The 26448-nt window shown below is 36.4% G+C and overlaps 1 protein-coding gene across 4 annotated transcripts; it reads left to right on the top strand.

Annotated features, from left to right (window-relative positions):
* The first annotated feature begins 56 nt into the window (after window positions 1-56).
* On the top strand, window positions 57-23172 carry PUS7L (pseudouridine synthase 7 like). 4 transcript variants are annotated; one of them, XM_019653089.1, is made up of 9 exons: window positions 57-151; window positions 3366-4294; window positions 8090-8249; window positions 10273-10465; window positions 14572-14670; window positions 16060-16141; window positions 17726-18006; window positions 21436-21489; window positions 22739-23172. In XM_019653089.1, the coding sequence occupies exons 2-9, from the start codon at window positions 3382-3384 to the stop codon at window positions 23063-23065; spliced, it is 2109 nt and encodes a 702-aa protein (XP_019508634.1). In that variant the 5' UTR covers window positions 57-151; window positions 3366-3381; the 3' UTR covers window positions 23066-23172. The 4 variants fall into 4 exon arrangements, with proteins under 4 accessions (XP_019508634.1, XP_019508632.1, XP_019508635.1 ...); XM_019653087.1 differs by lacking the exon at window positions 57-151 and adding an exon at window positions 176-216; XM_019653090.1 differs by lacking the exon at window positions 57-151 and adding an exon at window positions 235-349.
* The last annotated feature ends 3276 nt before the right edge of the window (window positions 23173-26448 follow it).

Genomic DNA, 26448 nt, shown 5'->3' with positions numbered 1-26448 from the left:
GGGCCGGCCCACCACGCCAGGCCCCGCCCTTTCCTTCCTCTCTGCCCCAGCAGGCGGCTCCACCGTGTGGGAAATTCCTAGTCTCGCGTCAGGCGCGTCTTTAAATTGTAGCCTGTCCCTTTAAAATCTCCTCAGTCGGAGGCGAACGAGGGTAAGTCTTCCGGGCATGCGCACAACCTGTGTGCACAATGTGCAGGGAAATGACTTCACCTGGAGGTGAGGGAGACGGGGTCGAGCTTCTAGCGTAATGTGGGGTTCTGTATGGGGCGATGACGCGATTGGCGTGGGGACCCCAAGCCTTCGCCCCCTAGAGGAGGGTGAGGTGGGCTAGTATTGCGCCTTGAGACAGGTGGGTGTGGGGGAGGGAGGAGAAGCAAGGGGTGCTGCTGGCGGTTTCTGAGGCTACTTTCGGACGCGCCAGCGGGCCCAGACACCGGAGACTTGAGCTCCGCGGAATGGGGACTGAGTGGGAAGTAGGACAGTTCGGCGGAGCTTCGGCCATTAGTGAAGTAAGAGCAGAAGGAAAAAGGCGCTGCCTTCGTCCATTTCTAATATCTTCCTTGTATCTGTGCTCACCAGCAATTCACTAACCTTGGGTCAGTCAAACGACCTTACCCCTCTCCACCTGGCGCCCTCATCAACAGATCAGTTGCTGAGGAACACTGCACATGTATGCTTAACTCCACGTGCGCCCCTGGGAGCTCCTCCAGCTGGGTTCCACTCTTTTACTAAGATGCTTGGTTGTAATTCCCTCATTGTTCCACATTCTCCCCAAATTGTTCTACCACTGTACTAGCTTAGCATGCCTTCACAGCTTCTTCCTTTTACTGGGGAAAGAGTATGTTATTATTATTCCCAAGGCCAATCCTACAACAGCACTCTTGATGACATTGCTTTCCTAACTCTTCATCTCATTCACCCTGCTCAGTTCCATCAGTCACCTTACTAAAACATCATTTTGGATTGTGTATTTTTCCTACCCAAGCACCTCCTAGGGCCAGCCATTGACCACTGTGTATTCTAAGCCCTTGACTGGGCATTCAGTGCCTTAGATAGTTCGGCACTGATCCAACTGTATTTTCCAGAGCTGGAGGAGAAAACTTTTTCTCCTCCAGCTCTGGACTGTTCAGCTTTCTCTAACACATTGCATATTTTGTTTTTACATTACTACTTATGATAGGCCTCTGCCTCGTTTCTATTGCTTGGACAGTTTTGAGGACCTAGATGGCCACTTCTTGTATTATAACTTTACCAGTTATTATCATAGGCAGAAGTGATCTTTCTTCCCCTTCACTCTCACAGCTCTTATTTTGTAGTTTAATTTTATTCAACTATCAGTATGGATTGCATGCCTACGATGTGCTTGACAGTGTTCTAAAAGTGAGATAGTCTGAATAAGGCAGACAAGTTCTTGCTTGCATGGAGCTAACATTCTAGTTGAGGGAGATATACAAAAAGTAATGAAAATTATTTGATAGAAATACTATGCAGAAAATTAAAGTTTTGTGAAAGAGACCGACTTGCTGGTTCCTTTAGATGACTGGTCAGGGAAGACCTCTTAGGCTGTGATTTGGGAAGGACCGATTTAATCAGCAGGAACAGTTAGCACAAAGGAAATGAAGTCGGGTTGTAGCTGGTGTATAGTGGGGAATGGGGAAAGCTTACAAAGTAAATTTGTAGACTAGACAAAGTCCAGAATCTTAGAAGTCTTTGGAAGCAGGGTTTTGGATTTTATTATGAACGTGGTTTGAGGGTTTTAAACAGGGTCGTGATATGGTTTAATTTACCTTTTAAATCATCATTCTGGGAGTTATGTGGAGAATGGACTGTAGTAGACCAGTAGTAGAAGCAGAGATTAGAGACCTTTACAATGTATAAGAATTTCTGGAATGAAGTACTAAAAGTAAGGTGATGAAAGGGCAGCAAGACTAATCAGAGTGCCAGATGCTTCAAGTTGATGCAGTTTTTGGTGATCAGAAAGTCAAGGCCATGACCAAGATGAAGTGGAAGTGGGTTGAGATTGAGGAACGGAGACACTGTGATGGTAAATGGATGGTCCATAGGGGTGGTCATGGATGTCATGCTGGTTAAGAAGACAGTGAGCCGGGTGTTCAAGTCATCAGTGAATGAAGAAGAGTCATCTGGGGACCAGAGAGAGGATGACAGCAGATGGCAGAGCCTGATGGCATGCACTTCAAAGGAACTGGGATGTTGGGAGGAAGAGGAGGAAGAAATGGTTTGGAAAGAGCAGTGGTCAACAAAGTATTTACAGCTTCCAGGTCCTAAGTTAGGTGGGTGTGAAAGGGAAAATAGCTTTCATTTGATAGGACTACAGAGGAAGCAGCCTGGGGGAAATAGCCAGGATTCAATTAGGACAAGAAACTGAGGAGACTGTGCAGGAAATTAAGGAATGAAGGAAAGGAAATATATCCTCCTGTATTTCCTAGGAAATTAGAATATAGAGAATTTGCTCTGATTTCTACGTGGCATAATAGGATGGAGGAAGGGTGTTTGCTAAATTGATTCAGATTAGTATAATACATTGTCAGCATGGGATGAAGGTCCAGATGATGATAAATTACCTGGAGAGTATGGCTAACACAAAGAGTATTATGGAGCCCTGGGCATTTTAGCTTTCCTGTAGCTCCATCTGGCATGGTAGCCACGGGTTGTCTGAAGAGTGAGTGAAGGCTTTCTTACAGGACTATTCTCTGGTCTGCGTCTTCAAGAAGATCAGTAAGGGTTTCTTCTGTCTGATGCCAGTGATAAGATTGGAATTTTCCTCTGGGTCAACCGCAGAAGTTTGTATCTGTAAAAGTTTTTATATGGGCTTTCAAGAAGGCTTCAGGTTCAGGCATAGTCTCATTGCAAGTTGGTATTTAGAACTTCATTTATCTGTTAATTTGGCCTTTTTCTTTCTGTCTTCTCATCCTCCTGCCCCAAACAGCTAATATGTAAAAATCTAGCCACAGATTCTCTGGATTTAGCTGGAAATTTCAGGGATAGAGTTTAGAAAATCACTGTACACATTGTACACTCCTATTTTTTTATGGGCCTGCAAATGATATTTTTAAAGCGAATTGGAAACTGACCCTTTTTAATCCTGATGAATAGATGGAAGCCCAGAGTGAATGAAGAGTCAAGTTGCGAATCACCAGTTATACCAGAAAAAGTTTTCATGTTAATTCATTTTGTTATAGGAGAGTCAAAATACATAGGATATATAGAAGTAAATTAGTAATGCCTTTTAAGAAGACTCAGGATTGAAAGGGAGAAAGAATTAAATAAATGCTTAAACCTATTTCTTTTTTGTGATTTACAATTTTTCTTTCTAGTAACTGACTGCCTCTCTGTTTCTTTTGTAGGCATTGTTATTTAAGAATGGAAGAAGATACAGATTTTAGAATCAGATTTAGCTCTTTGTGTTTCATTACTGATCATGTTGGATTTCATGGCACTATAAAAAGTTCACCAAGCGACTTTGTTGTTATTGAGATAGATGAACAGGGACAGTTAGTTAATAAGGCCACTGATGAACCTATTGACAAGATTCATAAAGTACTACCTGAGCCAAATAATTTTGCCAAGAAAACAAAGCTAGATCTTCAAAATGTATCCTTTGAAAAGGGAAGCAACCAAGAAGTCAATACTTTGGTTGGGTTCTCCAGTAATGACCAAAATCATCAGACTGGTTCAGAAAAGGAAGATGTAATTGATGATGGAACTTCCAAATGTGAAGAAGAAAATGTCGACTTATTAGGCTCTTTGTTAGATAAAAAAACGAATGAATTACTGAGTCAGTTTGCCTGTGATGTAAAAGAGAAGTGGGATTCTAAAACTGAGCTAATTGGACCATCTCCTGAATTCCTACTGGGCACAATCCTTGACAAAAACCAGAGGGCTATTTTGCATAGTGCTATTAGGCAGAAGTTTCCTTTTTTAATAACTGTAGGAAAAAACAGTGAAATTGTTGTAAAACCAAATCTTGAATATAAAGAACTCTGTCACTTGGTATCCGAAGAAGAAGCATTTGACTTTTTCAAATATTTGGATGCAAAGAAAGAAAATTCCAAATTTACCTTTAAACCGGATACGAACAAAGACCACAGAAAAGCTGTTCACCATTTTGTTAACAAAAAGTTTGGAAATCTTGTGGAAACAAAATCATTTCCTGAACCTAATTACAATGCTGGTAATCCAAGTACAGTGATAACAGTAAGATTTCGAGAAAAAGCACACAAGCACAGGAAAAGGTCTCTTCTTGAATGCCAGGAAAGAAAAGTTATATACACGGGTAATTTAATAAATCATTACTATTTCCTTTGATAAACTTAGTTAAAATTGTGAATCTGAAAAATCACTGAAAGGTGGATAATTCAAATGAATAGATTTGTCCAGAGGGATGTTGGAAAAAATACATGGGTCTGTTTTTTAATGGAAGATAAAGTCTTTCACATTATTATAATTGTAGAAATTAACCTAACTGATGAAAGTGTGGCTAGCAACCACATTTATACTTAACATAGTCACGATTATATAATTGAAGCAGTTGTTTTGAGCTTAATAAATTTTACTGGTGGTAAATCTTGATATCATAGTTTGAAAATTATCTTAATTAAAGTTAAGTGTTTGGAATTAAGTAGAATATGTTTGCGATACTTGAGAAAGTGAATACTTTTTAATCTAAAACAATTAAACCTTACTACCCGAGGTAGGGAACCTGAAAACACGGGGAACTCCATCCTTTGGTTCTGTCACTGTTTTTAGAGAAGGGGTTTTCAAATGTTAGCATTCATTATAATCACCAAAAGGGCTTGTAAAAACAGATTTCTGAGCCCTATTCCCAGAGATTCTGATTTAGAAGCTTTGGGGCAGGGCTTTCACAGATTCCCAGGAGATGATTTTTCTGTTGGTCTGGGGACCGCATTTTGAGAAGCACTGTTTTAGGGGATATATTCAGGTCTAGGATGGCATGGTACTGATGAAAGCTCACTCTACAAGTCTGGCTGACCAGATTTAATTGGCCTGTATCCTAAATGAGGGATGGGAAATGTTTCAAATGGTTATGTTTTATAAATGTGTACAGCAAGGCATTTAAGATAAAAGCAGTAACCCAAATTTGAATAGATGTGTGTCGCACAGAAACTATATAGGAATTCCTGGTGTAAATGAGGAGTTTGGACCTTGGAGCTGTGTGGGTTCAATTTTATATTATGACTTTAGTTCATAAAAAGATTTTTGAACTTTTTAATATTTTTAAGACATAGTTTCTACAAATATAAAAATGGAAAGACTAATACCACGAGCAAGTTACTTAACAATTCATAACTTGGTTGTACTTTAAAAATGGGGTAGTTGTGAAGCATAATTCACAATGATAGTGTTAGAATTAAATGAAATAATTAATGAAAATATTTAGTACATAATAGTTATTCAAATGTCGGTGTCTTCTCTCCTGGAAATTTCTGTCTGGTGGTGTGATTTGCCTTTTTTATGAGATAACTGCTAGTATAGGACTTGACACATGAGGTATGCAATAACTGTTAACAGATAAATCTATTTGGAAGGGGAAAAAAACTAGCTATATGTGTAGGGGGAAGAATTGCTAATAAGTGATTTAAACATCTATAAATTTTATGCTACTTAAAATTAACACTATTAATTTGAGTTGATGAACCAAAAAAAAATTGAGGAAACTTTTTACATATTAGTTTACATTAGTTTTAAAAAAACTATAAACAATTGGAGGGATATGTTAAAGGGAGGAATTGATGGCGCACCAGAGGATAGTATACTGGTATACCTACGAGTCCAAGAACAAAGAAAAAGACATAGATAAACTTTGCTTATCCCAAATTTTGCTTAAGCCAGCCTTTTATAACAACAAAATAGCTCATCTTAAAAAAAAAAATTCCCTAGTAAGATATCTAAAAAATGAATACTTAAAAAAAACCTGATTTTTAATGTTATAAAATATCTGTAAAGTTTGCCATTTAAACCACTTTTTATTTTAAAGATTTTTTATTGGGGAATTGGATTTTATTGGGGAATTGGGGGAAGGGGAACAGACAAGTTGCTGTCGTTTTGTTCTTCAGTCTAGTTGTGGAGGACGTTGCTTCACTGGCCCAAGTTGGCACCATCATTGCGCTCTTCCCAGGTGAGGCAGATCAGTCACCAGCTTCTGGACGGCCGCTTACTGCGGCTGCTGGCTACATACGGTAGCCCATGGCAACCCACTGCCACAGGGGCTGCAGCCTACGCCGTCACTGGCGACTGATGGCGGCCCAGTTCCAGGTTGAGTTGTTGTTCAGCATCTTAGCTGTGGAGGGCAGTGTCACTGGCCCTCATATGTGGGATCCAAACCGGGGCCTTCTGGCATCCCAAGCGAGTTCTTAACCATGGCGCCACTCGACCGGCCCTTTAACCACTTTTAAGTGTAGTTCAGTGACATTGAGCGCGTTCACATTGTACAACCATCACCACCATCCATCCTTAGAGCTTTTTCATCTTCCCAAATTAAAACTCTGTTCCCATTAACCAATAATTCACCATTCTCTCTCCAGCCACTGGCAACCACCATTCTGCTTTCTGTCTCTATGAATTTGACTGCTCTAGTATCTCGTATGAATGGAATCACACAATATTTGTCATTTTGTGATTGTTTTATTGCACTTAGCTTAAAGTCTTCAAGGTTCATCCATGTTGTACATGTGTTAGGATTTTCTTTCTTTTTAAGCATGAATGTTATTCAGATGGTAAATGATTATTGTTGCTTTATATCATTAGGATTTGAAATGATTTCTTAGGTGCATTAGATAATTAATAGAGATAGAAATAAATTGCTGCTGTAACAAAAGCCTAAAACCTATGGTAGCAATGCCTTTGGGACCTGATGGCAGGCAGAAGTTTGAAGGTACCTAAGAGAAGCTGTCAATGAGAGTTTAAAGGAAAGTAAGGAAAATATTATTAGACTCTAAAAGCAAGGGTCCCTTGTTATGTAGTGGCAGAAAGTTGAACAACACTGTTGCCTGCAATAAAGTGGAAAGTAGAAAATTTATCTAAAGAAGGGGTACTCTAACTAAAGAACTTTACAGGCAAAGTGTGAAAGGTGCCACCTGGCTTTTTACTGCTTATAGTAAAATTCTAAAGGAATAACTGTTAGATATGAAGGAGCCAGAAGTGCTGAGTTCCAAAAAAAAAAAAAAAGAAAAAGAAAAATTCCCAGCCTGTTCAGATGGCTTATGATGTTTAAATCAAGATTGGTGGTAGTTGCTATTGGGCTTGTTCCTCCACAATCTCACTCCCACTCTCTCATCTAATAGACATTTTAAACATCTGCCATGAAGCAAGCACTATTTTATTTACTGGCTCGCTGGCCTGGAACTGCCAGACTATGGAGTGGACGAACATAAAGAGATTCATTATAATACATGCGTGATGTTAAGTGTCATGATACAGATTAAGATAACTTGTGGAGACATGCAAGAATGCAAGATTAAGTAATTAACTCCTTGTGGAGTTCATTGATTTACTCGTTGATTCAACAACTATTCGAATACTTACTGTGTGTTAGGCTGAGGATATAATGGTCAAGAAAACAAACATGAGCCCTGCTTTGGGAGCATTCAGCCTTGGGAACCTGGAAATAATTTGAGGGAGAATTGCTGCTGCTGTTGGATCATGAAGACTGATTAGAAATATGGCAAATAAAATGGGAGGAACACATATTTTAGACAGAGGGACTGCAAAGCTGTGGAAGGCTCTAATCCATCCAAGGATTATGAGAAATTCTCTGTGTCAAGATTATAGGATAAATGACTGGAAGTGGCATATGTGGAGACTGAAAAGGAGATTGGAGCCAGATATGAATGCCAAATTAAGGGATTTGGATTTTTTTTTTTAATGTAAGGCTTTAATGAGCCAGTTAGCATTTTAAAAATAACAGCTGAAATCTATGACACTGATTTTGTATTTTGATTCAAATTTATATTAATGATTTGATTCATTATATTAATCTGTTAGTCTGCTAAGACTATAATTGATGTATGATAGCTGCTTTTTTTGTAATCTAGGATTATTTTTGTTTCAGCCTTTACCCTACGAAAAGAAAATCTGGAAATGTTTGAAGCAGTTGTTTTTTTAGCTATCAAACTTGGTGTGATTCCTTCGGATTTTAGTTATGCAGGCCTTAAAGACAAGAAAGCCATCACCTATCAAGCAATGGTTGTTAGAAACGTGACTCCAGAGAGGTAATGACATTACTTTATAAGACAGAACTTTTCTTTCTTATTGCATCAAATAAATTAATGTAAGATTAAAAATTCAGAATAATACTGGGAGCATATTATCTTCACTCTCAACATTAGTTCACTAATTACAGGCTTACCAAACAGCACATTCTGCATTGATAATATAATTATCTTCTAATTAGTTATGTCTGAAATTTACAGTGAAATAGAGGTAGTTTTAAGATAGAAACTTTGAGAAGCAACTGATTTTAAATGTTCTAAATTGTTTTTAAACATCCTTTTCTATATTCAAACATGAATTTGTATTCAGGACAGTGTCTTGCAAAACATTTTTTTTAATTACTATAATACTTTTATACTTTTATTGTTGTGCTTTCTTATATTTAAAGTAAATCTTTGTGGGGGTGGTAGAAGAAGGAAAAGCAAATATATGATAATGGAAGGAGAACTGACTCTGGGTGGTGATCACACAATGAAATATATAGATGATGTACTACAGAAATGTACACTTTAAACCTATATAATTTTACTAACCAATGTCACCCCAATAAATTTATTAAAAATTAATTTTAAAATAAATAAAATAAATCTTTGTTAAATAGAATGTAAACCACTCAAATTTAGCCTTCCTTCAGCTTAATCAAATACTAAAATATTTTTTGTAATGCTAAAAGAAATATGTGTTCATTGTAGATTTAGAAAATAGAAAAAGGTACTATATCAAAAAATAAATTAAAAGTCACCAATAATTCCACTGTTCACAAAGAACCATGATAACATTTTGATCTATTTCCTTCCAGACTTTTTTCAGAGACTATACTACATACATATATTGTACAAAGACATTTTTATATATGTGAAAATCATATTGTATATGCAATTTATATTTTACTTATAAAAATAAAATAATTAATATTGTTTTATTAAAATTTATGTTATGAAATATTTCAAAATTATGTCCATTATATAGGCTAATTTAACATTCCCCTAGTTTTAGATATAGAAATTTGTTCCAATATTTCACTGTAAATAATATTGTGATTAATATTGTATTTAAATCTGTGCCTAGTAGATACTTTCAAAAAGTTGAATCATTGGGCCAAAATTCAGCCTAATTTTGATGTAATATTGATATGTTAATCCTTAGTCATAAAATGTTTAAATATCTACTACTTGTAGGTAGATGCTTCTGAGCTCTTATATGAGGGACAAAAAAAATGTACATGATTTTGTCTGTGTTGGCAAGAAGTGCAGTATAGATAAGAGCGAAGGACTTAGGTGTTAAAAGGACTTTAGATGTTAAAAGCTAGTTTTTAACTACTAAAGATAAGAAACATTACTAGTTAGTTCCTCGGAGGAGAGAGTACTTTGATTTAGCTTCTGGGGATGGGGTTTTAATTACCCTTCAAGTAATAGTAAGACTTCAGCAAATGCAGAAAATCTGAAGATATACTTGGGGCGCAGTAAGCTACACAGTCTGCCTAATAAAACAGATAGTTACTCTAAGGACTACAGAAAATATGAATGTAAAGAAAAATTTACATCAGTTCACACAGTATCTTTAAAGTTATGCTAAGATAATTGGAATCTATCCTTTAGATGTTGGGGAAGAATTGAAGTTTGAATAAGAAATTGTTCAGAGCATAATTTTAGGAAAGTACTCTGGTGCTAGTAGTTTTTCTTGGTAATGATGGGGGAAGAAAGACCGAGGAGGTAAGGAGCAGAGTCTAAGAACAGGAAGAACAGTTGAGAAGTTTATCACTTGGAGAAGTCAAAAGGCCTACATAGATAGAGTGATCGCATTAGGAATATATATTCCACTTCTTAAAATAACTGGTTAATATAATCCTATAATAATGGGTTTTTAGTGCACATTTGTTGAAAAACCATTAACTTTGAAACATTCCAAAACAATTTTGTTTTAGTATTCTGATATAAGGGATTACCTGGCAACTGTCATTCAAAACTTAAAACAATTTTTGAAATGTAAGATTTAACTGAGTATGTTATTTATCACTTATAGGTTGAAAAATATTGAAAAAGAAATTGAAAAGAAAAGAATGAATGTGTTTAATATTCGGTCTGTAGATGATTCCCTTAGACTCGGTCAGCTCAAAGGAAATCACTTTGATATTGTGATCAGAAATTTAAAAAACCAAGTAAATGACTCTGCAAACCTGAAAGAGAGAATTTTGGAGGCAATAGAAGATGTAAAGGTAAGAATACTCAATTTTAAAATACAATATTAGAGGAAAATATATCCCTCTCCTTACATTGAGGCAAGAAGGGAAACTTTTTCTTTGGCACCTTTTGTTTTTATTTGCACGGATAATTATTTTTTTAAATAATAACTGGGGCCACTTGCTTATTTTTTATTTTCTTCTCAGTATATTTTTGTATTGGAAAAAAAACCCAAAACCACAACTTTAATGTAATTAAAAAAACTAAAATGTATAGAGTTCCCCAGAGATGGGGGAAAACTATCTGTATAAGAAGAATGTTTTTTAGCACCTGCCATATAGAATAGGGAAAGAGATTTTAGGGAAAGAGATTAATATTTTTGGAAACTTTGTTCAGTAATTCTTTTTAGACATCTTTGGTAATTTGGCAAATTACTTTTTAGAATTATACACGATCTTTTTTTCTTTTCAATCTAATTTTGAATTTTGTTTCAATGTATGCAAATGACAAATTGTATACATTTTATTATGTTTTACAGTAAAAAAAAATTACTTAATGTATATATTTAAATGGCATTTGCCTGGCATCTAAATATGCATAGACAACCATAGCCTTCAGTCTGATCATCTACACTATATGTCAGCAAATTTTTTTGTGTGTGTGAAGGGCCAAGATAATAAAATGCTTTGGCTTTGTAGGCATAGGGTCTCTGTTGCAACTACTCTATTGCCATTGTGTGGAAGCGGCTGTACTCGTTACATAAATGAATGAGCATGGCCATGATCCCACAAAACTTTATTTACAAAAACAGGTGTTAAACCAGATTTGACTTGTTGGCAGTTAGTGATTTGCCAGCCTCTGATTTAGACCAGTAATTCTCAACCTGGGGGGTTTTAAAAATTCTCAGTTGTCAATCTCCACTCCCAAACCAATTAAATAAGAACATTTGGGTATATAATTAGGCACTAATGTTTTTTTAAAACCCCCTAAGTGATTCTACTTTGTAGCCAACATTGAGAAACACTGACCTAAGTTTCGAACCACAAAGACCTTTTTACACAATTTTATGCCACTCTACCAGGAAAACAAACAAAAACTGGTTTTTAATCAATGTTATGCCTTTTAATCTAGAAATTGTCTTCCAATTAAAAATTTTTAATCCAGCACGTTCACCTATGTATAGGAGTTCTCTGATTGTATAGTCTTCAGATGGTTGTTTTTTTGTTCCTTTTTTCTAGACATACCTAAAATTCTTTTTTTTTTTACACTGAAAAACTGTTATTAAAATAATACCTCTTACAACAGCGTGGAGGAGCAATATTGTGATTTATAAGAAATATATGTTTGGTCATTCATAGGACCAAACATACATTTCTCATATATTTTTGGTTTTCATCCACAGCTCCTAGCTCACAGCTCCCAAAACTCTTGTAATTTCCCAAGTGTTAAGAGTGATAGAGTTGTCTTTTGTTATATTAATAAGGTGACTTTTGGAAAGCACCTAAAGTTGGGGGGTGGAGGGAGGTGCTGGTTGCCAGTGATTACAGTTGTAACTTACAGTACCACCCCTGACTTCTGGGGGAGACGGGAGAGGGACTGGAGATTGAATCAATCGCCAATGGCTTAGGATTTAACCAATCATGCCATGTAATGAAGCCTCCGTAAAGGCCCAAAAGGACAGGGTTCAGAGAGCTTCCAGGTTGGTCGATGCATGGAGATGCACGGAGACTGGCACACCTGGGAAAGACATAGAAGCTCCCACATACTTTGCTGTATGCATCTCTTCCAACTGGTTGTTTCTGAGTTATATACCGTAACTCTGAGTTTATAATAAGCTGGTGATCTGGTAAGTAAAATGTTTTTCTATGCTTTGTAAGACCCTGTTAGCAAATTAGTTGAACCTGAGGTAGGGGTCTTCGGAATCTCTAATTTAAAGCAAGTTGCTGAGGAATACAGGTAACAACCTGAACTTGCAGCAGTCTGCAGGTGTCTGAAGTCCAAGGAGGTGGTCGCCGTACCTCCAATCTATAGCAGGTCATCAGAAGCACAGGTGACAGCCTGGGTTTGTGACTGGCCTGGCATCTGAAGGCGGTGGTGGGGAGGCAGTCTTGTAGGACTGAACCCTTAACCTGTGGAATCTGATGCTATCTCTGAGTACACAGTGTCAGAATTGAGTAGAATGGTAGGCTACCCAGCTGATGCCAGAGTATTGCTTGTGGATGTGGGGAACCCCCTTCCTACATTGAAATTGGGTGCTCAGAACACCAAAAGGGGGGTTCCTCTGACCTCGAATAGCATTTATTGCCTGTCTTTCATTTCCCCATTAATAATAATCTTAGTGTTAGCCAACTTTCCTTGAGTTATCATGAAACAGGAAGGGAGTTGAGAAGCCCTGAAAATAAGAAGTCTTTGAAGTTTTGTTTTAGAAGTTTATGGCTCTGATTGCTATAAACCTTATTATTTCCAACCCTATGTAATTAGAAGGGGTAGTTAAAACTCTTCTGGCTATTCTAGAATATTATTTTTTCAAATTGTAAATAATTAAAATATTAACTATGAGATTTAATACAGGGAGTACTTATTCTATCTGCAGTTGATTTTTGTGGATGGCATAAGGTAAGGGTGGCTTTTGTCCTGTACCTATAACAAAATTGTCTTAGCATCTTTTATTGAACAACCCTGGAGTTGGTGCTCAATAATAATTATTTAATGAATTATAATGGACTCGCCTCATAACATGATTGTGGAAAACTCTTTTATCTTTTAGGAAACCATCTGGGCCTGGTGTTTTCTTTGTGACAGCACGTTAAACCACTGACCAGTGTCTTTAATGATTACAGTAGTAAATTACAGTTTCCTCATCCTGCTGAAGTGACAGTGCGCCATTGTCTTGGCCCAGGCTTTCAGAAACTGACATAACTGAAAAATGAACTGTTACATCTAAAGAGCCAAAACTTACTGGGTTTCAAAATAAATCTGTTTCTTATTCCAAGTCTCTCCATTCAGCAGACTCAGAAAGAGCTGCAGGGCAAAGATCAGATCCAATACTAGGTATCCAATTCATCCCGTTTCCCTAGGACTTGCCCGGTTTTGGCACCCGAAGTCCCACATCCCAAAAAACCCCTCAGTAACATGAATGGAAAGCTGACATATTTTTAAAGCTTTTTCACTCATCTTATTTTCTAACTTTTAATCACTTGTTCTTCTCCTTCTTTCTATTCTTTAACTGTATAGCATTTCTCAGACCATTTGGTCCCCATGTGTATTTTGCAGATTACAGGGCTCTTTTTATTAAAATAAACATGAAGAGAAAGACTTGATTACATATTCTGACGGAATCATTGTATTTATTTGTCAGTTCAGGGCTATAACAAAGAACCACAGATTGGGTGACTTTTAAATAACCAAATTATTTCTTATAATTCTGGAGGCTGGAAGCCTGAGATCAGGGTGCTAGCAGTGTTTTCTTCTTGTATTCTCATGGCAAAAAGAGTGAGCTAGCTAGCTCCATGGCCTTTCTTATGAGAGCACTAATCCTGTTCATGAGAGCTCTACCCTCATGACCTAATATCCTCCCCACATCCTCACCTCCACACACCATCACATTGGAGGGTAGGATTTCGACATGAATTTTGGAGGGACACAGGCATGTAGTCCATAACAATCTACTTTTTTTTTTTTTTTAAAGATTTTTATTGGGGAATTGGGGGAAAGGAAACAGACAAGTTGCTGTCCTTTTGTTCTTCAGTCTAGTTGTGGAGGACGTTGCTTCACTGGCCCAAGTTGGCACCATCATGGCGCTCTTCCCAGGTGAGGCAGATCAGTCACCGGCTTCTGGATGGCCGCTCACAGCAGCTGCTGGCCGCTCATGCTGGCTGCTGGCTACACACGGTAGCCCATGGCAACCCACTGCAGCAGGGGCTGCAGCCTACACCTTCGCGGGCGACTCACGGCAGCCCAGCTCCAGGTTGAGCTGTTGTTCAGCATCTTAGCTGTAGAGGGCAGTGTCACTGGCCCTCATATGTGGGATCCGAACCGGGGCCCTCTGGCGTCCCAAGCCAGCTCTTAACCAACGCGCCGCTCGGCCTGCCCCATAACAATCTACTTTTAATTAATTGATTTTTTTTTTTTCTGTTCATAGAATAAAGGTTTTGTGAATTACTATGGACCACAGAGATTTGGGATGGGAAGAAAAGTTCACACAGACCAAATTGGATTGGCTTTGCTGAAGAGCGAAATGGTACGGACTTTTTAAAAATATGATCTTATCTGTTTTCTCAGTTGAACTTATTACATAAGTCAGCTCCTTGCTTTCTTAACCCAGCATATAAACACACGTACACACACACACACACACACACACACATACATATACCATATACTACATCACTGAACATATATTGAGCAGCTACTGTATTCTTGGTATCGCGTTATAAGAAAGCAAACTGTATGTGATATCCCTGTGTTTAATTCTTATTTGAGACTTAACAGAGAATTGACCAACACTCACCCAATTCTTAGTGAACTGAACAGAGGGTGTAGAGGAAACTTACACCCTACAATTCCAGAAATCTGGTATCAGATTATATAAAAGAATTCACCCAAAATAGTGGAACAGCAGATTTGAAAAAATATCTGACTAGTTTCAAAAGAAATTATAAATGAATGTCACAAATAAGAAGCCACATCTGCCCAAATATTAAAATTATGTATTTTTTAAAATGTATGTTTTATATATATATATAGTTACATATTATGTACATACACATATACTCGTGCACTGGATGAAGTACGTAATAGCAAAAAACCACGAAACTGTAAAATTATTATACTTGAGCAAATGCAAGATTATTCATATGGTAGTGTCGCACTCACTCATTTGTGTTATAGTATGTTTTCTTGAGTAGAAGAGAAAGGAACAGTAACAGCAGTTGTGAGAAGTACTGTACACATGAACACTATCTTACACATTGGAATAAAGCTGAGAGCTGAGGACATAGACCACATCTACAAATCTGTAGTTTGTACTCCTACTCTAAGACACATACTTAGAAATAAATCACCATGCTGGAGACGGTGATTAAAATACAGGAACTAGTACTTATCATTTTTTGAAAGGAGCATCTTTTCATCTCTTTAGGTTTTAAAAGAAAATATTAAAGTTGGCAATATTTTAAAAAGATTTTGGCAATTATTTTTAAGTTCAAAGAATTCTGAGACTTGAGAACATGAATAAAATTAGTGGTTTGCCATTCCCCTCTGCTGGTTTCCTCCCCTACTTTTATTGTGTATGTTGGTCAAGTATGAGTTTTATGTCTCTGCTTCACACCTGTAGTCATACTTTGATAATAGGAGTAAAGAATGACTGAAGAAGAACTGATGTGGGGAAGTGATGGGGGAGCATCTTTTCTAGTCCATAGTATTTTAAACCTTTTGTATAAGCTTGCTTTGTACAGAAGTTTATTTCTAAATTTAACATTGATGGCTTAATTTTTGAAAGCTTAAAGATAAAATTGTAGCATCAAATATTATTTGTTAAATGCCTGTTCTTATGAGAATCATGTTGTTTTTTTCTTTTAAAGTAATTTGTCATTTTCATTTCACATGTTTGCTTGCTTGATTTTTCAAGGTGAAGGCTGTAAAATTATTTCTTACACCAGAAGATTTGGATGATCCTGTAAATAAAGCAAAGAAATATTTTCTTCAAACTGGTATTTAAAAAGCTTCTTTACTCCATACATAGCCATGGAGATATGTAATATAAATATTGTATCAGCAGGAGGGCATTTGTTGCAACATAAAAGTGATAAGAAATGGATTGTAACATATTGTATATTTGATAATTTTATTACATTCCCTAGGTTCTCCATTTTTGGCCAGATCTTAAGGACTTTTGTCCTAACTCTTGCTCGGGGGTTGGGGTGGGAGGAGAGATAGTTCCTTTTCTTGGACTAAATCCTCTAAATAGGAGTTCCCAATTCTAAACTGGTACTGATGGGAGTATAGTTCGCTACAACTTGAGGAAACTGAAAAAAATAAACTAATAAAAGTACATTTGTTGTATTTAATACTTCATGCATTGTTTTTGGTCTAGTTGCCATTCAGCCTTGACTGCTGATTTTGAAAACTTTAGCTCATTATAATGATATATACACAGAATGCTTAATGGGAAGCACTAAAAAAAGGTGGTTATGAGTGTGGGTTCTGGAGTCAATCTACATGCATGTAACTCTCAGCTTTAGTACTTCCCAACCGCATGGTCCTGTGCGAGGGATTTAGCCTCATTATTTTTGTTTCTTCATTTGTAAATTGAAGCTAATAATGGTACCTAAAAGACTGTTATGAGATTTAAGTAAGATAATAGATCTAATGCTCTTAAAATAGTGCCTGGTACATACTGAATACTGAATAACTATTGCTTATATTTACATAACAGTAACAGCAACCAGACCATTTTAGATTTATTCAAATATGTGATCTACATATATGTGCGTACTGAATTTCACTTACATTGAAATAAAGGACATCAGTTTTCAAAACTCTTCATTATTTTTAATTTTATATATCTATATCTATATCTATATATACATATGTATGTATATGTGATTATTCATAGAAGAAACATTTTTATGCCATATAACAATCTGTAAATTTTGTGGGCGTTTCAAATTATGTAAATAATACTAAAGAAAATTCAAAGTGACTTGTTTTTTTGTATCTATTGTAGAGTCCTGAGAAGATAATTTTCTTATGGCAATGATTCTAAAACTTTAGTGTGCATGAGAAACCTGGTACAGTTATTAAAAATCCAAGGCCCTACCTGAATCAACATCTTTACAGTAGAATCCAGGAATCTAATTTTTAAAAACATTCCATTAGGAAAACCTAATAGTATACTTGAAGGATCCAGATATCAACCCTTTCTTATTCAAAAAATTCTGTGTAAATGTCCATAATATAATAGCTCTTTAAAAATCTCTAGGCTCAGCGGATTATAAGTCCTCTGAATAACTGCAAATTAGTTCATCTCCATTCTGAAGTAGGAATTACTAATGTGCTTTTTACCATTCTTTTTTAATGCAGGGAAGTTAATGGATCATGTAATTAACAATCTTTATTAAAAAACAAACTGTTCAAAAGGAGCTAGGTTTATAGTTGGTGTTGAGCATCATCCTCCTATTCAGGTGTGAAACACAGCACACAGTTCATCGCCTCTCATTAGAGAGCTACTAAAGGTCTTTATAATGGGCCTGTTAATAAAAGTGGTTGGCAAAGTAATTTTTCCTTTATTCCAGAGGATGCTAAAGGCACACTTTCACTGATGCCTGAATTCAAAGTTCGAGAGAGAGCCCTGTTGGAGTCACTGCATCGCTTTGGCGTGACAGAGGACGGGTGTACCCAGGCGTGGTTTTCATTTCCCCATTCTATGCGCATTTTCTACGTTCATGCATACAGCAGCAAAATTTGGAATGAGGCAGCGTCTTACAGACTCACAACCTATGGACCAAGAGTGGTGGAGGGCGATTTGGTCTGTTTGGATGAAGGCGGTGAAGATGAGCATGTCCCAAGTAGTAAAGTGAGTATCATTTCATCACAGCTTTCCAGGAGTATTTACCACAGCAGGAACGCTAATTCTCAGAGGCCCTTAGTTTAGAAACAATTTAAAAGTAAACATGCATTTTACTTATTTCTTTTCTAACTTATATTTGCTCATCTCCTGCTCTGCTCTGCTGTCAGCTGAGGCTTAATACATGTCAATAAATGAAAAAATAAAATAGTCAATGATGTGAAGTGAAAGGTACAAAGATATGTGCCTTTCAAGAACACATTATTTAAAAAATTACACAAGTAATGCACAAAACAGTCTCTTTAAAAATCAAAACATAACAGATGCCACCTCTCTGCTGTGATTCCCTCCCCTGTCTCTGTTTTTTGGCATGTGCCTTCTAGATCTTTTTCTATGCTTTATATAAATTCGCACAGAGAAGTGGATTTTTATTCTATTAGTTAACACTGAGAAAAGAGAAGGCAGGACTTAGAGACTCAAAGCTTAAAATATGAAAAAAAAAATTTTATAATGGTATATGGGGCATAAAATGTGTGTGTTTCTTTTATATAAGTGTGATTTTACCACTTGCTTTTTTCCTCTTAACAATATTTTAGAGACATTTATATTCATTTCAAGTAATGGAAACCCACCCCAAACTAACTTAAGGAAAAGCAGACAGGAACTTACTGGCCCTCATAACTGAAAGTCCATGATTGAGTCAGGGACAGCTATACCCAGGGGCTTATTAAGCAGCATCCTAAATCATCCACCTCATCTTCTCCATCTTTCAGCTCTATTTTCCTCTGTTAGATCCATTCTCAGTCTGGCTTATTCCTTTGGTGGCAAGATAGTTATTAGCAATTCTAGGCTTGTTTCTCACAACTCCAGAATAGAGGGCTTTTCATTCCCAGCAGTTTCAACAAAAGCCATGGAATTGAGTCTGTGACCAGAAATGGGTTGACTTGGGTTACTTGTCCTCAAACTAATCATTGTATATGATCGATTAAGCCTATGTTTCAAGGGCCCCTTCCTGGAACCATCCCACCTAAACCACATTTGAGAACTGGGAGGGGAGCTCCCTGGAAAATGCTGCTACCAGAAAAGAGGGAGTAATGGCTGGCTGAGTAGGCCAGAACAACAGATGTCTGCTTTACTAAGTCATTAAATGGATGGCTTATAAATATTTAGATGAGAAAGTAATTACTAAAAGCATAAATCATTAAGAATGGTCATTTAACTGAGTTACAGACTGCAAAACTGTAAAAAGAAATATAGCCGCATCTTAGGTTTACTTTACCTCGTATGAATGGAAGGATATGTATGTCAGTAGTCCCTTTTAATAAATAATGAAAAATCATAAGTTTTTAACACTTTCCAGAAAACATGTTCATTTAAATAATACCTGGGCAAAACATTATTTAGTAAATCAGCCATTTCTAATTCAGATTTGCAGGAGTTAAAGGTTACTTTGACAAAATACAGCAATAATCCCTGAAATACATGTGTCTTATAAGACTTCTTTATTCAAAGTACATTTGCAAGGCCAGTTTTGTGATCAAAATTGTACGAGTATCTGCTTTTGTTTTGGGTGCTATAGAAGAAAAGAACATTTTCTCCTTCAGTTTTTGCAGTTTCCTTTTGTTATCGGCAAAAAATATCTATAGATTTTAAGACCACTCATTTATATTTTATCAGTTACATTGAGAAAAGAAAAGTCAGGACTTAGAGGCTTAAAACTTAAACACGAAGAGGAAAAAGGCAGAATAAGATTTCTTTTTTTTAAGATTTAATTGGGGAGTTAGGGGAGGGGAACATTGTTGGGGAATTGGGGAAGGGGACCAGCCAAGTTGTTGTTCTTCAGTCTTTGTTGTGGAGGGCGCCATCTGGCTGCCCGTGGGCAGCTCGTGGCCGCTCAGCTCAAGGTGCCAAGTTTAGTCTTAGTTGCAGGTGGGCATAGCCACCATCCCAGGCGGGAGTCGAACCCGGCAGCCTTGTTGTTAAGAGTGCACGCCCTATCCACTGAGCCATCTGGATGGCAGATCAGCTCAAGATGCCGAGTTCAATCTTAGTTGCGGGTGGGCATAGCCCACCATCGAACAGGCAATCTTGTTGTTACACCAGCTAAGCCACCCTGCCACCTGTTGGCAGCTCAGTGACAGCTCAGCTCAGGCACAGTGTCACTGGCCCATGTGGGAATCGAACCAGCAGCCCTGTTGCTCAGAGCTCACGCTCTTAAGCCAACCCTTAACCAACTGAGCCACTCTGCCGGCCCCAGAATAGGATTTCTAATAAAAGTTATATAGGGTATGTAACTATAGAAATCTAACCTGATTTCCTTTTCTAATGGGATTATTAGGCTAACAAGTGTATCGTTATTTCAAGTCACTTGGTAGATTTTCTCATAATTTTTTTGTGAGCAAGATAGAGAAATGAGAGTTGACAATTAACTAGTAAGGTGAATTCATATTTGGGGCGCAGCCATACAGCAAAAGCATGTTTGTTAATTAATTGATTGATATTAACCTGGAGCAAGTTCTGTAAAGACAAAACAGGGTCTTCTGTACTTGACCGTGTTTGTTCAGTATTTTCATAAATTATTTAAATTACAACATTATAGGTATGTGAGTTTTATGAGTTTATTATGAGTTTGTGAAAGTCAAAAAGCTGGAAGTGATAATGCAAGGGAGATCATATCCCATGTATTCTGGTCAGATCACACCTGGAGTTCTCTGTCCATTTCTGAGGGCAGCAATTAAACCAGGTTATTTAATGAAAAACAAGCTCAAATGAAAAACAAATAAAAAGATTGAAGGACTTTATTGATAAAAATAGGGAGAATTGAGGGGAAAGCAAGCAGATTTAGAGGAGAGCTAGATAGTATTAAATGATGAATGCTTTAGGAAGATGGGAACACTGTCAGTGCTTGTGGAGTGATTACAGCTGCCTTTACTCTTGAGTTTTCATGTGCAAGAGAAGTCAGAATTCTCTGATGTCCTACAGTAATATTCCTCAAACTTTATCACTCTCCTCTTTTTTTTCCCCTCCTATATGGGCTACCTATAACTATTTTAGGAAACACATTTTGAGAAACACCAGTTCTCATAGAGTATGATACTTGTTGGGGTGGTTTCACAGAAACAGATTTTTGATTCAGCATAAGGAGCAACATTGTAATTTAGAAAAAGATTGTTGCTGACTGGGGTGTCACCTTAGAATGTTAAGATGCCCACCGTAATCCGTGTGTTCCACCTTCAGTTGTCAGTGGTTAAAGCAGGAAGAATCATTCTAATTTGTATGCAGTCTACTCTTCCAGAAATAAATTGTGAAAAGATCTTGTTTAGGTATATGTGTATTCAGCATAGGAGTCAAATTATACATATCAGAATTTGGGAAAATTGAGAGAATTTGGAACATTTGGGAATCATCCATATTTTCATCATGTTTTTTTAAAAATAGGTTCATCTAGTAACTGAAGAAGAGGAATCGGCTAATACATATGCAATACATCAGGTAAATTTGCTTAAAAATTAGTATAATTTAGATGTAAATTTAGACATTGTCCACAAAAGGCAAAACGTGACCAGTTCACCTACCCCCCCTTTTTTATCATTTTTAAATTTAGGTTATTATATATACCGGGGGCTGTGAAAAGAAAATACACATTTTAAGAGATATTATCTATGTATTACGTTTTGAAGTTGAATTGAATTATGGTAGCAAGGTGTAGTATGACGTTTGCGCAAAAGATGGCGTTAACCAAATGAAAGCAACCGTCATTCATTGTATTACAATTTTTTTCCTTTCTTATAATGTGCATACACACATGTACACACACACAGATATACACACAATGAAATTCACTTTTTTTAGTTTACACTTCTACAAGTTTTCATAAACGTATACAGTAATATGACCACTACAAAAATCAAGATAAAGAACAGTTTCATCTCTCCTGGAAACTCCCCTGTGCTCCTTTGTAGTCATCCCCCACCCCTCACCCCAGCCCCTGGCAACAGCTCATCTACTTTCCATCTCTATGGTTTTGCCTTTGAAAGAACGTCATATAAATGGAATCATAGTAAACAGCCTGTTGGGTCTGGCTTCTTTCAATTAGCACAATGAATTTGAAATTCATTCATGTTGTGTGTATTTGACTTTTTTACCTTTTTCCTTTTTTGACAACCTTTTGGTACTGTTTAAGAAAAATGTCTAGAAGTAATCAGCAAAGGAGGAAAACCCCACAAAATGCAGTGTTTGCTCATAAGCAGCTGAGAAAATAAACATTGTTGCTGCCTCTTGTTTGCTTATGTTTTTAAATAAGAATATAAAATTATCAAAGACAATATCAGCGATATGATTGAGAAGTAAGGGTTATTCTTTGTGTTACTGAAAGAATATGCTTTTAGGATTGTATGACTGCACAGAGATTTGTCTTTGTTGGTTAATTAAATGTACCTAAATTTGTTCCATCTCTTCTATATTAGCAATAGTTTGTCTAATAATATCTGACTTGAGTTGGTTACTTTAGTTACTATGATTCCTTATTGATTTTATGATATTATGATTCCTCTTTTTTTTGCCTGGCAGCATTAAAAATAATCAAAGTAGTATAATATTCAATAGCATGTATTAGGCTGATTGTATGTTTATATCCTGAGACTGTTTTCACAGATCCAGGTCGTAGTCATAAAAGGAAATTAAAATATGATCATACATTTTTCTGAAGGCTGTTTCATGTATCTTTTTTCCCCTCCCACAGGTGGTTCTTCCAGTGCTTGGATACAATATTCAGTACCCGAAGAACAAAGTAGGGCAGTGGTACCAGGAAACACTTAGCAGAGACGGACTACAGACATGCAGGTTTAAAGTACCTACTCTGAAACTGAATGTGCCAGGATGCTATAGGAAGATTTTGAAACAACCCCGTAATGTCTCCTACCAGCTAATAGAAGAACACGATATTGATGTCAAAGCAGAAGGGTCCCACATCGATGAAGCAAATTCATCTCTTTTGATCTCTTTTGATCTTGACGCCTCGTGTTATGCTACAATCTGTCTGAGGGAAATAATGAAGCACGACTTTTAAAACCACTCTAGATATAACCATATATATGTCACTCTTTAAAGCAGCGGTTCTCAACCTTTCACAGGGGTCGCCTAACACCATCGGAAAACACATATTTTCCGATGGTCTTAGGGACCTAGACACCGCTCCTCTATCCGTCTCGATGCCCACATGCAGATACGCCCACATACGAGTACCCGGCGACCCCTGTGAAAAGGTCGTTGGACCCCCAAAGGGGTCACGACCCACAGGTTGAGAACCGCTGCTTTAAAGGAAAGGGAGCTACAATTTCTTGGGCATCTGCCATGTGCTAAGAGCATTATAATTGTTATATCCTTTAATGACACAACAGCCTAATGAAGTAGGAATTTGGTACTAACATTCCAAAGGACATTTGGGTTGTCGGAAAAGTCATGACGCATTTTTGCAATGAAAAACAGAAAAAATATATCATGAATTTTCTGACAACCCAATAGCTAGTAAGTGGCAGGGTTTGAATTTAAGATTACAAAGCCTGTGTTTTTTCTATTATACAGTGTTTCAGTGACCTTTATTCAGTGCTATAAAAGTCATAATCTTCCTGGACTGTTAGGAACATATGTGTATAATACTACAGATAACATTTAAGAAAAAATGTTTTTGGAGTAATGTTTATATCCTCTATCTCCTTGCTTAGGATATAGATGAAACATGGTTGTAATGAAAGCATGTTTGGAGAGAAAGGTAGATGAAACATTTTGTTAATTATTATTGTTATTCTTTCCCGTTTTTGAAACTGTTGAACAAAACAATACACCAGGGAAACGTAATTCCTTTATTTATGATTGGTAACCAGGGTAGTTTACCCCTTTGTCAGATGAATAACCTTCAATGAAGATTGAAATAAAATTTTTGATACAGTTTATTTATCTTGTCATACATGGACCTTCTTAACTTTTTGTTATTATATTTTTTCTGTTATCTAAAACACAGATTTTAGTGTCAGACAGACCTAGGCTCAGACTCTAGTTCTGATCTGACACTTTTAATTACAAGTTGACTTTGGGTAAACTAATTTTTTTTGATGCTCACTTAAATAATCAAATATTATCTCCACCTTTTGTGTTGCTAGAGGAAGAAAACATTTTGCCCATTTGAAAATTTAAAAATTTGTTGATTTAACTATTCCACATCATAAATCATCCTTAACCACTTTATATTTGTTAAATTTGGGAGAAAATGGGATATACTGATGTGGAAGAACTGAACATTCTTTCATTGCTGTTAGCATTATATAATGATGACATTTAAAAAGCAGTATTGAGCATTATATATCAGCAATGTGGCACTTTTATATACTTTGTCAGCCAAGCTATTGGGTATATTAGCATAAGAAAAAAATTCAAAAGCAAGAAAAGAAGCCATATGCAATGCAAAATTTGCCTATTGCAACATTTTTATATATAATGAAAGAAATTAGAAATAGTTTGAAAGTCCAGCATTAGGTAATGAAAGTAAGTAAAATGGGATATTGTCAACTTGATGAAAACACGTGTTAATTGTTAAAAATGATGATGCGGTTGTAGGTATGTGAGCAAATGTTGCCCCTCAAAAGCAGAACATGACACATATTGCAAATGTAGTGTGTACACTAACTGCAGCGTTCTGAAATGAGAGACACTAAAGCAGCCTAGCGATGAAAAGCACACATGTTGGAGACAAACTCCCTACTGTGAGCCTTGGCTCTGCCACTTACAGCAGTGTGGCCTTGGACAACTAATTTAAGCTTTGTGTGCTTCAACAGCTATAAGATGGGGGTGCTAATATTCCTGAAGATTGTGATGATTTGCTGAGTTAATATATGTAAAGCACCTTAGAAAAGTGCCTGGCACTTAGTTGTTGTTAAATAAATAAAATCCACAGATGCAAATTTGGAAGGGAACCAAAAAAAAAGCGAATATGCCATTCTGTTAAGATGATAGGGCCTTGGGATTTTTTTTTTAATACTAAAAAGTTCCTTTATTGTCATATGTTTTATAATAAATAAAGTGAGGACACAATAAGTGGAGATTGCGGTACCATGGAGTTTTAAAATTACGTTTATTGTTTTAATGTTTGTTGAAAATGAGATGATGCTATATTAAGTAAAAAAATTCTAGAAAGAATATTTTAGTTCATTTTATGTGATATATTCTGTAAATGTAATGAGAAAATGCAGTATGTGAATTATTAAACCCTAGTTTTTTGAACATTGAGTAGCAATTAGAAAATGTGAAAGCATTAAAATATGCTATCATTGATATTTTCTTTGCCTGTAGATGGCGCTATCATTTTAGGTATAGTATTTATTTATTTATTTATTATTTTGGTTACCTGTAAAGAAAGGATGGCTAAACTTATTTCAAGCCACCATAAAATGTATTCAGATACTGTACATGTAGAAAATTATTTTGTATACTAATAACATTTCCCATGTTAGTTTTTTCTTTTTTTTTTTCTTTTTCTGGTTTAACTCTTTGGACCAAATAATAGCAAGTCACCTCAATTTTTTTTCTGTTTTTCTGGGGCATTTCAGCTTTCAAAAGGGTACTTTCTGGATGAGTTTTAATTTTCAAGATTGCATTTGAAACTGAGCAATAGTGCCTCAAGATGTACTAAGGTAAAACAAACAGAGGTCTTTTTATTAAGATAGAAACACTTGGATTTTTGTGAGTTACAGTAAGCTGAAAGTCATTTGTAACTTTTGATCTAAGTAACATTTATTGTCTGTTGTGCCAGGCATCTCTCATTTTAATTCTCGTACCCACCCCGTTGGTAGATAGGTAGGTAGTGTTTTTCTTGTTTTTGCAGATGAGAAAATACTGAGTGGTTTATGGACCTATTCAAGGTCAAACAAGATAGTATCTGGTTGCACTTGATTATGCTTCCTAGATCAGTACCTAATATTTACCTTCTGAAAACAAGTTTTTTTATTAATACCTTCCATCTGCCAACTTGCTATTACTTGCCACTGATTAATAGGAATAGGTATATTATTAGAGCATGTCTTGAGAGAAATAAGATTTTTTTTGAGATTCTGAGACCAAAATAAAAGTAAGAGAGATCCTTTAGGAAATCCCCAAATCATTTTGGGCTACTTTTCAGAACATCTGGGCAAAGACATCCTAGGTAACAGGAGGTTGTTAGATTGTACCTGGCACAGTATTAATATCATTGGAATTGTACAGTGGGGAGTCGCTCCTTTTGCTGTTCTCTTTTATTCCTTTAATCAATCACTCTGTTTAAGAGAAGGAGAGAGCTGATCGATACTAATTTACACATATCACACTAACACTTGCTGATTTACCTTTTGAACAGAGACAGTGCAGGTCTCAGGCTCAGGAATACCAGCAGGCATACAACAATAGCTAATCAGAATTTAATAA

The sequence above is a fragment of the Hipposideros armiger genome, unplaced genomic scaffold (assembly GCF_001890085.2).
Source record: "Hipposideros armiger isolate ML-2016 unplaced genomic scaffold, ASM189008v1 scaffold_194, whole genome shotgun sequence".
Classification (NCBI taxonomy): Eukaryota; Metazoa; Chordata; class Mammalia; order Chiroptera; family Hipposideridae; genus Hipposideros; species Hipposideros armiger.
This window is presented reverse-complemented; position numbering and strand designations above follow the sequence as displayed.

Coding starts and splice junctions, on each gene's coding strand:
- PUS7L (XM_019653089.1), top strand. CDS start 3,382: ATGGAAGAAGATACAGATTTTAGAATCAGATTTAGCTCTTTGTGTTTC. Junction 10,466..14,571: donor AGGCAATAGAAGATGTAAAG/GTAAGAATACTC, acceptor TTCTGTTCATAG/AATAAAGGTTTTGTGAATTA. Junction 18,007..21,435: donor AGCATGTCCCAAGTAGTAAA/GTGAGTATCATT, acceptor TTTTAAAAATAG/GTTCATCTAGTAACTGAAGA.